Raw genomic sequence first — 12391 nt, 5'->3', positions numbered from 1 at the left:
TCAGCTCTCTCAACTCTTCGATACATCAGCGGAGTACTCATTGGACAAGCAGCCCAAGCCAACAATCAGGCGGTTCAAATTTTGCGATATCTTCTATTATTTGACCCTAGCGTAAAAGAGTGTACTAGACACATATTTCTACTACTGAAACTTTTGAGTGTTTGACATTAGCTATCACTATAGTGTAGAATAGTTCACATATATCCCTTCACTTTTGGCGCTTAGAAATGTACACGTTAGTGGTCATGGAGGCTGTAATTCAACAATTTAGTTACAGCTTGCGTTATGACTATCAGTACGGTTCACTCACCTGGTTTAGCAACAAATGTTTGCAAAAGGTCCATTTTTTCTTCTGGGTTGCTTAGACGAACATCATATCTCCTTAGCAAATGACACAGTGTGAGCGTCATCTCCATCATTCCCAAGCTGAAGGATAGATGAGAATTAGTGGATTGATTGAGAGAAGCCACTAAGACGGCAATACATACTTTTTTCCCGCACACATTCGTGGGCCAAGTGAAAAAGCAAGGTGATACTTTGCAAGTTCATTAGACTCTAGCTGTAGCCATCTATCTGGCATGAAAGTGAATGGTTCAGGAAAGATACTGGCGTCGTGGTGTATGGACCACGTTGGTACTTGCACGATGGTCTATTGATGTTTTGTCAAAATTACTATTAAATCCACCGGTAGGGTATCTATCAAACTCCAATGACTTACCCCTCCTGGTATATACCGATTCGCAATGGTCTCACCACTTGCTGGACAAACTCTGGGAAGACCTCCAGGCACAGCTGGGAACATTCTGGTCGCTTCCATAATGATAGCCCACAAGTAAGGTAAAGCCTGCTTACGAATATCCTTGTATCTTTTTTGAGTTGTTAGCATATATGCATTAGACTCCAGGTTTATAACATCACACCTACTTCAAGACCGCTTGACTATCTGGCATGAGACGCACAAGGTCATTGAATAGCCTATCCTTCACTTCTGGATGCTTTGCCAAAAGGTACAGCGTAAAACACAATGAGTTGCTTGTTGTATCTGTTCCCGCTACTATAAGCATGAAGCAAGCCAGACTACATTCTGTTGGAGACATGTGCTGATTTGGATCACAATTTTTCATAGCTTTACGGAGGATTTGCGTGAAGTCTCGTCTTGTGTTGGTTTTGTTCTTTGCACTATCTACCAGACAATCATCTCCAAACTTGGGAATTTTAGCTCTATTGCCATACAATGCACTAACCTCTATGGGTTTTGGCTATTCCTTGCCTAATACTTACTTTCCGAATCCTCATGAACGAGCGGTAGCCAGTCGGAAACAGCATCTTCAACAACCAAGGATGGTCGTTGATAGATGGATATGTGCTACACTATTTTCTAATAGTGTAAGATACAAACTCATAGTCATCTGAAAGGCTAGAGATGCTTTACCAATGGTATCAATGTTTGTCGTTGCTATATTAGAAGTCGCAATTAGATAGGGACCTTTTAGCATAGGCAGACAGTTTATTACCTACCCGCAGCCATTTCGTAAATGGATGGCTCTGACTCTGAATCATATTGAAGCTCTTTCCGTACGCTAGTTCTCCAAGAATGTCCAAAGCTAGACAGTGAAACTCAGTGAAAAGATTACAGACAACATCTTTATCGGCATACTGGCTCTCCAGCTTTTTCAAGAATGCTTCCACACCAGAATTCATAATCACATCTTCTAGCTCGTCCAACCGAGCTTGAGAAAATCCAGGTGCCATAATCTTTCGGAATCTTGCATGTTCCTCTGGGTCGGCGGTGGATGTAAGCTGATGTACTCGCTTAAAAATTCGATGTTAACATCGGGAGCAGCTCGTTCCAGTGCGATGTCTACTGGCCAGACTTACATCAAATGTCAAAGCTTTATAAAAAGGTGACTTGACAAATCTATCTGACATGTAAATCTGTCTTATGGCTTCCGGATCCTTTATAGATAGGGTATTGTGACCTGCAGAGTCAATTTAGTGCATGCTCGCAAGCAGGGTGTAGATGAGCCTAAGATACAGACCAATCCGAACCACATTCCCGTACTTTTGGTGCAGTCCCTCGGTGATCAGATATTCTTTACCACTTGCTCTAACTTTGGATTCGTAAATACGGGATAATTTTGCGCCGAAAGGGCCCGGAAAGTTGTGTAGTGGGTCACAAATAAAGGTTTGCAGCAAGTAATAAGCGACCGCCGTACCCGCCACAATACCCACCGCATCCGAGGCTGAAAGCCGGGCAAGTTTGCCACTGATAGCTTCAACACCTCTGTAAATGTATATCCCTTCTATGCTTCTGACGGACATATGTCGGCTACAGTGGGGCTAGGATGAGATTTTCAAGATGGAAAAAGGCTGTGTGACTACTCAGACACACACACAACAACTTTAAAAAGAAAATTGCCGCATTACACATTTATCAAGGTAACATGCTAATGCATGGATCAATTTTTTCGTTGCATTTACTTTGGATCTTGAATTTTGCACTGATCTATGTGTTTTCAATGTGCCTAGTGCTTAGAGGAACCAGTGTCTAACAGCAAAAATGAATTTGCTGTTTTTCCTACCCGACCATACTGTTAAAATGCCCACCGGGCGCAACCTAAAATGGTACAACTGAGAACAACTCGTAGTTCTCGGAAGCTGTGTAACGTTCTCCTGTCTCAAAGTGGTGGAACACCGAGTGGTGTAATTTTCCAGATTATTCATTAGCTACTGTGACCTCTCCTACGATAAAGAAGACTACTTCCATAATGAAAGAATGGATGTGTCGTCTTTGCTATTGATTAAATGGCCGGTTAATTATTGTTTTACTTAAAGTTTATCAATTCGAGATGCTTCAGGTGAACTATAATTTATCTACTTTGTGCAGCACCTGTATTACAAACGAGATGAATGATAAAATTACATTAGAAACCATTAACTAAGCAAATGGTGCTGCTGCGTTAATATGAAAAAAAAAAAGAAGAAGTGGGACAAATGCAATTTTCGGGAATATGTGTATGCAGCATCAACCATTCTACATTCAATAAGTGGCCTGTGCTTCTCTAGATGGCTGATAAATAGAGCTAGCTTTATCATAATCAACATCAGCCAGTGCTATGGTGGAATTGTAAACGCCCGGCGTGCTGAGTGGAGAGTGTCCTAAGAAGTGTGGGTTGGTTGACCTTGAATTCGCAGACGATCCATTCGGTCGATCATCGGTCGTAACTTGTAACTGAAGCTTAGGTTTCATGAAGTCTACCATAGGGTCCAAAATGAACTGATTGATAGGAGAAATTGTTCATGGCAGGAAATTAGAGTGCTATTTTTCAAAGCAGACGAATAAATACTACAATTTCATACTACATACCCTTGGAGGAATAACACCAAATATAATCTAGAGGCGCACAATTAGGCTGTTTAGTAGAATAATTACATGGCTGAGATTAAGAGATGAAGCACTTACCTGGCAAAATATTCTCAAGCAGCCTTCCACTACAATCCATGTGACATGATACCAGACATTTCCTAAGGCGAAGACAGCAATGTACTGTATAGACAGAAATATCAGTAGAGAAAATAAACTGACGTTGTTTCACAGACCACATTCACATTTACCTGTCCTATCAAACCAGGAACAATGAGATGAAGAGTGACAAAGTACCAAATCACAGCAGAAGCTACAGGTTTGGTTACTGGATCCGTGTAAGAATGTTTAACAATCGGAGCCCATGCAAACAGATTGCAGCCTCCAGCAAGAACCAGGCCAAGGCATGATGAAACAACGTATAACCTAATTAATGGTGTTAGTTTTTATGCCACAATGCTCTTGGGCATATATTCGGAAAGTGACCATATTATCGACTTACCAGAAAGGCGGGATGCCAGTTGAACTAATGCCAGACACTATGATGCCTGCAACATCAGCTATAACATACAGTACCTATTTTCGTTGCACGGGTTAGAATCGCAAGAAACATGTTCAAACTTTAAACTCTACAATGTGTAATAAATACCACAACAGGCGACAATGCCCAAAATAAGGTTGCTCGCGTCACTGAGGATCTGTTCTTCTGGATACGGTTTCCGATCTTCAAAAGCTCATAAGCTGTTAATGTGACATATCCCAGTCGGCAGGTGAAGAAAAGAATGACGATGGATTTGATGTTGGCCATTCCGTAGCAGAAGGATAGCGTACAAGACGCTTGAGCTATGGTCATGATATTGTTGATAAGACAAAAAATACGCAATGGTGTTGGCCGAAAGTATGCGGACAAGCCGATGAAAACACATGCGATGACGGCTGTTCCAACGAAGAAATATCCTGCAACAAAGTCACCGGTAGACGAGCTCATTTGTCATAGTCCAAGTCCAAATGGAAGAAGAGAAAGAAAAAGAATTTTCCTTGGAAGTGCGCATGGAGGCTATCAAGCAAAGCCGAATTCTAAAAAAGCCTTGTAGCAGACTTCAGTACAGTGGTACAAACACACAAACTTTGTACGTTGATGCCACGAATAGACCTCCAGCAGCATTATTTTGAGCATGCTGAGGGAAATCAAATCAAATGGATTAAATAATAGCGGTATATCACTACTTTGTACAAATGCTACAAGTCTCTATTTACAGTGTGTTCAAATCATTGTGAGGCACGGGCAGCATCACATCATGGTGTCGTGGCACGGTTGCTAGTTGACCCATTGAGCGGTCTTGGCGCAACGCCGAAACTTTGTATTCCCTCCATTGTGTTTCCTGCTTATGCTCTCCCCTAACGTACAATCCATATTTTCTAGAAAATTCAACTAGGATCCCTCTTGATAGAAACAAGAGATGTATCTACGCTTTCTGAGATTTCGAGTGAGTTTTTTATTCATTTTTTTTAGACTGAGATATCCTCACACTCGTGCAACCGCACTCTCCTGTATTGTGATCACTATCAACTTTTGTGTAGCTATCGGGATTTCACAAGCATTTTTATTTACATTGAAAAGAACTCAAGCGCGGTGCACGTTTATCTTCTATATTATCCATGGTTAGTTCAAGTAGAACGATAACAGCCTTTTTGCTGTGCTGTTTCCTAGCCGTAGTTGTCGCCTTGGAGGACAAGCGAAAGCTGGTTGCTTTGGCTGCCATCCCATTTCCAGGTCATGCTAAACCTTTACACCGCATTGGTCAAGAATTAGCGCTTCGAGGATATGATGTGAAGATGTTCATGATGAAGCGAGCTGGATACACCAAGGCTTTTGAGAAGGACCCCTTGGTGGAATTCATACCTTTGGGTGACTACGAGAAGGATGTCTGTGATGAGGTAAGTACTATGCTCTGTAATGGTTCAAAGTCTCGTCACAATACATGCGCTAAGCAACACGATGCGTCACTCACAGGAAACTTATGCAATCTTCGCTCAAGACTTGGCTTTTAATGAAGGCCCAGGCAATCTTACACTAGGGGTATGTATCTCAAAGCGGTATGAGTGAGGATCTGCCGTTATCTAACACCATCTTCAACCTTAAAATTTTACATTTTTACTTTTTATAGATGATGTGCATGTTTGGAAAATCGTCCACCGCTCTCAAGGATGGTCTTACCGATTACATTACCAATGTTCAGCGCCCTGATATTCTTATCAGCGATTATGCTAGGTTGGTTGAATTTTATGTGAGTGTTGGGTATATACTGAGGCTTACTGACAAGGTATCTACAGTTTTGCAGCCACAGATATTGGCAATCATTTGGGTATCCCTACGGTAGTCAACCTTCCTGGGTTCCAGCTGAGATATGACTTCTTCTCCGTGCCTATTGGTACTGGAATGTCTCGCAAACAGACTGCATCTCTGCCTTATCGATTTAAGCTTCACTTGTTTGAAGCGGTCCAACGTCTTGCTATCGGAGCGCCGCTCGGGCTTACAACTTTCGCTCACTGGAACAGACTGGAGATGTATGAAAAGGCTGTTGTGAAGCAGATGGGAGACCCATGGAACAAGAATCCTTTCATTGTCAATAATATGGTCGGACTCGACTACGCGCAATTCACAGGCTCCCATCACTATCTGAGCGGTCCTATTTTGAGTAAACCCGAGGCAGTCTCCAACGTTAATATTGATCGCGAAAATTGTGAAGACATTCGTCCATGGCTCAATGCTACCGAACGTCCTATTATTTATATAAGTTTTGGCACAACTGGATCATTTACTAAGGAATCAATGACGGCTCTTCTGGAGGGCTTTAAGAATCTGCACGAAGATCCTCGCTATAGTAATTATGATATGCTTTGGAGAATTCCTTATTCTCAGCGACCGCTTATTGTTCCCAACAACTCCAACTCTAACGGATCCGCACAAGATTTGAGCCTTAGCTTCTTCCCCAAGTACATCCATTCCGTTGACTGGCTTTGCTCACAAGAAGAGGTCCTATCACACCCAAATGTTAAACTTTTCATTACTCACGGCGGTGCCAACTCACCTTGGGAATCCATTCGAGAGCTTGTGCCTATGGTTGTGGTAAGTATAGTTCATGGTTGGGTATACCGCTGCACTTGTTCGACCCACTTCAAACACTAAATCCTCTACGACCTAGGTTCCTTCCTTTTTTGATCAAAATGATATGGCTATACGTATTCACGATCGTGAGTTGGGAGTTCGGATTCGTCACCCTTTGACATGCACTAAAGAGGAGGTCCTTGAAGCTCTTCATGAGATTCTTGATCCTACCAAGTACGAGCGTGTGTTGAAAAACTTGAGAATGGTTCGTGCGTTACTTCGAAACCTGGTCGGTGATGACTTCTCTGATGGCGCAAAGGTAAGCACAGTTCGTCCTATCAAAAGTTGTTGCAATTGATCCTCCCTTTCATATTTTTAATTCATGATATCCATTTCTTCCCAGAACGCAGCAAACTATGTTGAGTCATTATTGTCGTTGAATGGAGACTTCTCTCATCTCCTTCCTATCCAAACTGAACTTGCTTGGTGGCAGGTGCAGCAATGGGATCTCATTGGTATCTATGTCGCGATTGCGTCATTGACCACCGCCAGCATTGGATATCTTATTGGTGCAAGAAGCAAAAGATCCAAAGTCATCGCCGATGGCAAGAAGGACCAGTGACAGGAAAATTGTAGCTAGACAGGCTATTGTGAGCTCGCTCATACCATAGATTCGCCACATAAAACCTTTTTGTATTGTCCTACGTTGCTGGTTGGTTCTCATCTTTATAAAAAAGTTGATTCTCCGTAAATGCATTGATCCTTAGCGCTATCTGCGGAGAGCTGAGTAATGATCTAAGTTGATCGGAACCAGGTATGCGGGAGGGGCTGTACATGAATACAAAGGGGCCATACAATGCAAAGAAAAAAGCGTCTTATGACAAGCAATGCAGTAGGTATATGAATATTCAGCGACTTGCTCTCATTCTAACCATGCTGATGCACTAATAGCACTGCACTAGGTGGTGAAGATGATGTGGAGTACTGATTATCGCGGACTCCATGATGGGGGAACCAATAGGATTATGTTGTTGAAGTGGAGCTTCGAATAACGTGTGGGAGCGATTTCAAAGTGGCCTAGATGTTGCAACATGGCAGGATCGGTAGATCCCAGTAGCCATCTTGGCGTGCAAGACTAGCTTCGGTACAGATCGGCTCAGATCTACAATATGTAATCTGGGATCGCTACGAATTGTAAGTTTGAGATGAACAGATGCGCAGCCGACGTATGACCCAAAAAGTAAAAATTGGACAAGTGGTACTGAAAAAACAAACTTTTTTTAAGGCGAGAATTGAAAATAAGCTATAGACTATAGTCATTTACAAAAAAAAATTATACAGGAGTCGTTTGTTGCATGAAGGGGTGGACGAGAGAGTGTGTCTATAATGCTTTTTTTTTATAAAAGGAATCCTAGAAATCGACGAAGGATTTACTGGTTTTCAGGGCGAAGAGATCGGACAGTGACACCAGCTCTGTAAAGGGTGAAACCAAACATTAGCACGCCAGAAACAAATGAGAAAAATTTTTGATTGTATTGAAGCCATGACATACCTCCACATTTCACTGTTGCTGATCTCAGCAAGTTCGGCCTCCAACTTCTCTCTGTAGTCAGGCTCAGAGTTGCGGTCCAAGGAGCGAGCAGTCTCGGAACCGTTCTTGGTGGATTCGTACAAATCCTCGAAAACCGGCTTAGAGGCAGTGTAGAAAGGCTTCCACCAGTCAAGAGCACCGCGTTGAGCGCTGTGATAAAAAGAGTTTAGTATGTGGAAGATTTCATACAGCGAAGGAATAGAATTCAACTTACGTTGTGGAGCAGTTGGCAAACATGTATGCGAGACCTATAGGGGAAACCGGAGCTTGTTAGATCCAGGCTATCTCAGACTAAAACGAATGGTTGATCGTGACTTACCCTTCTCACCAATGAGGGGATACAAGGATTGAGTAGCCTCTTCAACAGTCTCGTTGAAAGCCTCAGAGGGGGAGTGACCTAGAGTATCCAAAAAGTTGATCAGTATTTCAAATTCCGCTAGATCTCCCCGATACCCAACTTCCCATCAAGATTATCTACGAAACCTACCGTTGGCTCTCAAAACTTCGTATTGAGCTTGGAAAAGACCTTGGATGGCACCCATCAAGACACCACGCTCACCGACGAGATCAGAGTGGACTTCCTTGTAGAAGGTGGTCTCATACATGTAACCAGAGCCGATACCGACACCAAGAGCGATAGTGCGCTCCTTGGCCTTGCCAGAGACATCTTGGAAAACGGCGAAAGAGGAGTTGATACCACGGCCCTCTTGGAAAAGACGACGGACAGTGAAACCGGAACCCTTGGGGGCAACCAAGACAACATCGACATCTAAAATGGAATCTAGTGTTAAGAGGGGTAAAGGGAACGTGAAGAATGAAGCTACGAGTACTTACCCTTAGGGGGGATAATGCCAGTCTGGTCCTTGTAGACAACGGAGAAACCGTGAGAGAAGTAAAGGGTCTTTCCGGGAGTCAAGAGAGGAAGCATATCGGGCCAGATGGCCTTTTGGAAAGCATCAGAAAGCAAGTTCATGACAACGGTAGCCTTCTCAGTGGCTTCCAAGATGGGGAACAAGTTCTTTCCGGGAACCCATCCTTCTTCGATAGCCTGTTGGTAGGTCTTACCCTCACGCTGACCGATGATAACGTTGACACCGTTATCACGGAGGTTAAGAGCTTGTCCACGACCTTGGGGACCGTATCCAAGGACGGCAATGGTGTCATCCTTGAAGGTCTCGAGAAGCTTCTCTCTGGGAACGTCAGCACGCTCGTAGACGGTCTCCTTGGTACCACCAAAGTCAAGAGTCTTGTAACCACGGACTTGTTGGGTGATCTGTGCAAGTAAAGGAGTAAGCGATCAAGTCAGATCAAAAAAGAAATGGACGGCACCAAACTACTTACAGTGGACTTGATGGCAGAGCTCTTGACAGCCTTGCTCAAGACAGACATGGGACGAGCAAGTTGCATAGCAACGCGAGGCTGAGCAGCACGGGCAGCAGCACGGGCAGCGGTGGTGAAGATACGAGCAGACATCAAGAAGATATTGGATAAGATGAAAGGTTTCAAACGAAAGGAAAAAAATCCAGCGTGGTTTTATAAACGGGATTCATGCGGCACCTAAAATGCTGTTAAAGACTCAATCAGCTTGGGTTTGACACATCCAATATCACCGACGTGTTGATTGGCCCACTGTGACTGGTCTGAGCTGAGATTATCATCGATGCTCCAGTGTGTTCACATGATCGCTATTATACTTGTTTCTGATTCGGTAAGGTTATAGCCTGACTCACTTAGAATCTAACCATTCAGCTTTCTATAAGACAATAAAATAATATTCACTTCTCTCTCTTTTTTTTCCAAAGAACTTCTTCTTCCTCCCCTTTTTTTCCCCAATGCTGTCTTCAGCTTTTAGAACTGCCGGCCTTGCTCCTCGGTATACAAGCCGTCATATCTTGAGAAGAACTACAATCCCAGCATGCGCTCTACACACTAGCCGTAAAACAAAGAGTGCAGCAGCAGCTGTGGCTACTTCACCATCAAGGTGAGTTTCGTTTTATAGCATGGTCTTTTTTTCACAGGGGGAATGAAATCTCATATCATGAACTTCTAGCTACGAAGCAGAACCACACCGTCGACCAGCTGCACCCGTCGCTCATACAAAACCAGCTCAGGTCTTCGACCACTCATTCATCGGCAAATCCGGAGGTGAAATATTCCATGAAATGATGCTTCGTCATGGTGTGAAGCATGTGTTCGGTTATCCTGGAGGAGCTATTCTTCCAGTGTTTGACGCTATCCATGAATCCAAAAACTTTGAATTCATTCTACCTCGACACGAGCAAGGTGCTGGACACATGGCCGAGGGCTATGCTAGAGCAACAGGACGACCTGGTGTTGTCCTTGTCACATCCGGTCCAGGCGCAACCAACGTTGTTACACCTATGGCGGATGCATTGGCGGATGGAACTCCTTTGGTTGTGTTCACTGGCCAAGTGGTAACGACTTCTATTGGTTCTGATGCTTTCCAAGAAGGTAAAAAAATTGCTCTCCGAAAAGCAGTCCTAACTGACTTTGTATGCGCCTCCAATCGATGGAAATCTAATCAAACCCTTTTTTAATTGAATAGCCGATGTGGTGGGTATTTCACGATCATGCACAAAATGGAACGTCATGGTCAAGGATATTGCTGAATTGCCCCGACGTATCAATGAAGCATTCGAGATTGCCACTAGTGGCCGACCAGGCCCTGTGCTTGTTGATCTTCCCAAAGATGTCACGGCTGGTATTCTTCGACGCCCTATTCCGGTCACTCCTTCTACTCCCAAATCCGTTCGCTATTCCAACACCGCAATGTCAGCTTTCACCGATGAGCAACCTTATCAGTTGGATAGCGTGTTGGCTAAGGTGGCTGAAACTATCAACAAATCAAAGCGTCCTGTTATCTATGCTGGTCAAGGTATCCTCGCACGACCTGACGGACCAGCCGTGTTAAGAGAATTGGCCGCAAAGGGTAACATTCCTGTCACAACCACTCTCTGCGGTTTGGGTGCTTTTGATGAGCGAGATCCCAAGTCTTTGGAAATGTTGGGTATGCACGGATCTTGCTACGCTAACTTGGCCATGCAACACGCCGATGTCATTATTGCTCTTGGCGCTCGATTCGATGACCGTGTCACCGGTAACCCCAAGTTGTTTGCTCCTGAAGCCAAAAAGGCTGCTGAAGAAAACCGTGGCGGTATCTTCCACTTTGAGATTGTTCCCAAGAACATCAACAAGGTTGTTCAAGCTACCGAAGCCATTGAAGGCGATGTCACTGAAAACATGCTTTCTATGCTTCCTCACATCGAAGGCAATGAGCGCAAGGAATGGTTTGACTGCATCCAAGACTGGAAGAAGAAATACCCATTTTACTACGATCTTCCTGTAAATGATACCGATCCTTTGAAGCCTCAACAGGTCATCGATGAACTCGACAAACAAACTGCTGCTTATAAGGATAAGGTTATTATTACTACTGGTGTCGGCCAACATCAAATGTGGGCAGCACAGCATTTCAAGTGGTCTCAACCTAGATCTATGATCACCTCTGGTGGTCTCGGAACCATGGGTTTCGGTTTACCTGCCGCTATCGGTGCTAAGGTTGGAAAGCCTGATCACGTTGTTATCGATATTGATGGTGATGCTTCCTTCTCAATGACGGTAAGTTTAATACTCTTGTGTTTTCATTTTACGCTCCTTTTTTTCTGTAACTTGGTCACTCATACTGTTATTATTTTAGATGAACGAATTGGCTACCGCTGCTCAATTCAATATTGGTGTGAAGGTCCTTTTGTTGAACAATGATTTCCAAGGAATGGTCAAGCAATGGCAAGATTTGTTCTACGAGGAGCGATATTCAGGAACTGTTATGCACAACCCCAACTTTGTCAAGCTTGCTGAGGCCATGCACGTCAAGGGTATTAAGTTGAACAACACATCAGAACTTGAGTCCAAGATGAAGGAGTTCTTAGAACACGACGGCCCCGTTGTTATGGATTGCCGCGTCTGCAAGGAGGAACTGTTGGTTCCTATGGTTCCTGGTGGAAAGGCTTTGGATGATTTCATTATCCACCCTAAGCTTAGGAAATAATTTTTTGTTTTTTTGGGTGGTTTAATTTCACATCTTCCTCACAATCCCCTCCCGCACTTCCACACTGTTATTTTATTCGCATATGCCCTTGCATTCTATCATCGATTTATCATATATAACTTCCACTACGATTAAAAAAATATATGACAAACTCAATTAATGAAACTGAACTGCCCGAATGAATGCGAATTTACTCTCGACGTAGGAGTCGCCAGTGGGGGAAAGTATGTCACATTGTGAGGATTGCTGGGAAAACCA

General features: G+C 43.6%; 5 protein-coding genes across 5 annotated transcripts; 2 read left to right on the top strand and 3 right to left on the bottom strand.

The window, feature by feature from the left end:
• Window positions 1-83: 83 nt before the first annotated feature.
• Window positions 84-2360, bottom strand: K450DRAFT_219426 (uncharacterized protein). Its single transcript, XM_051585367.1, has 10 exons — window positions 2040-2360; window positions 1879-1979; window positions 1519-1812; window positions 1433-1456; window positions 1282-1371; window positions 925-1205; window positions 719-866; window positions 489-649; window positions 311-426; window positions 84-252 (listed from the first exon to the last, which is right to left on the bottom strand). Exons 1-10 carry the CDS (start codon window positions 2320-2322, stop codon window positions 209-211), a joined length of 1542 nt encoding a protein of 513 aa, XP_051449356.1. The 5' UTR covers window positions 2323-2360; the 3' UTR covers window positions 84-208.
• A 429-nt stretch (window positions 2361-2789) lies between these two features.
• On the bottom strand, window positions 2790-4302 carry K450DRAFT_296486 (uncharacterized protein). Its single transcript, XM_051593637.1, has 6 exons — window positions 4014-4302; window positions 3867-3940; window positions 3616-3790; window positions 3464-3547; window positions 3368-3394; window positions 2790-3277 (listed from the first exon to the last, which is right to left on the bottom strand). The coding sequence occupies exons 1-6, from the start codon at window positions 4215-4217 to the stop codon at window positions 3041-3043; spliced, it is 801 nt and encodes a 266-aa protein (XP_051449355.1). The 5' UTR covers window positions 4218-4302; the 3' UTR covers window positions 2790-3040.
• A 708-nt stretch (window positions 4303-5010) lies between these two features.
• K450DRAFT_219420 (uncharacterized protein) lies at window positions 5011-7454 on the top strand. Its single transcript, XM_051585366.1, has 6 exons — window positions 5011-5302; window positions 5379-5444; window positions 5533-5636; window positions 5699-6494; window positions 6571-6792; window positions 6877-7454. Exons 1-6 carry the CDS (start codon window positions 5024-5026, stop codon window positions 7093-7095), a joined length of 1686 nt encoding a protein of 561 aa, XP_051449354.1. The 5' UTR covers window positions 5011-5023; the 3' UTR covers window positions 7096-7454.
• Window positions 7455-7729: 275 nt separating this feature from the next.
• On the bottom strand, window positions 7730-9669 carry K450DRAFT_219414 (uncharacterized protein). The gene is made up of 7 exons (XM_051585365.1): window positions 9406-9669; window positions 8899-9337; window positions 8552-8833; window positions 8384-8461; window positions 8279-8312; window positions 8026-8214; window positions 7730-7946 (listed from the first exon to the last, which is right to left on the bottom strand). Exons 1-7 carry the CDS (start codon window positions 9535-9537, stop codon window positions 7904-7906), a joined length of 1197 nt encoding a protein of 398 aa, XP_051449353.1. The 5' UTR covers window positions 9538-9669; the 3' UTR covers window positions 7730-7903.
• Window positions 9670-9799: 130 nt separating this feature from the next.
• K450DRAFT_296483 (uncharacterized protein) lies at window positions 9800-12295 on the top strand. Its single transcript, XM_051593636.1, has 4 exons — window positions 9800-10045; window positions 10115-10536; window positions 10631-11703; window positions 11783-12295. The coding sequence occupies exons 1-4, from the start codon at window positions 9897-9899 to the stop codon at window positions 12131-12133; spliced, it is 1995 nt and encodes a 664-aa protein (XP_051449352.1). The 5' UTR covers window positions 9800-9896; the 3' UTR covers window positions 12134-12295.
• Window positions 12296-12391: the final 96 nt, after the last annotated feature.

Source organism: Umbelopsis ramanniana (genome assembly GCF_025399195.1).
Source record: "Umbelopsis ramanniana AG unplaced genomic scaffold K450scaffold_2, whole genome shotgun sequence".
In the NCBI taxonomy this organism is placed as follows: Eukaryota; Fungi; Mucoromycota; class Umbelopsidomycetes; order Umbelopsidales; family Umbelopsidaceae; genus Umbelopsis; species Umbelopsis ramanniana.
This window is presented reverse-complemented; position numbering and strand designations above follow the sequence as displayed.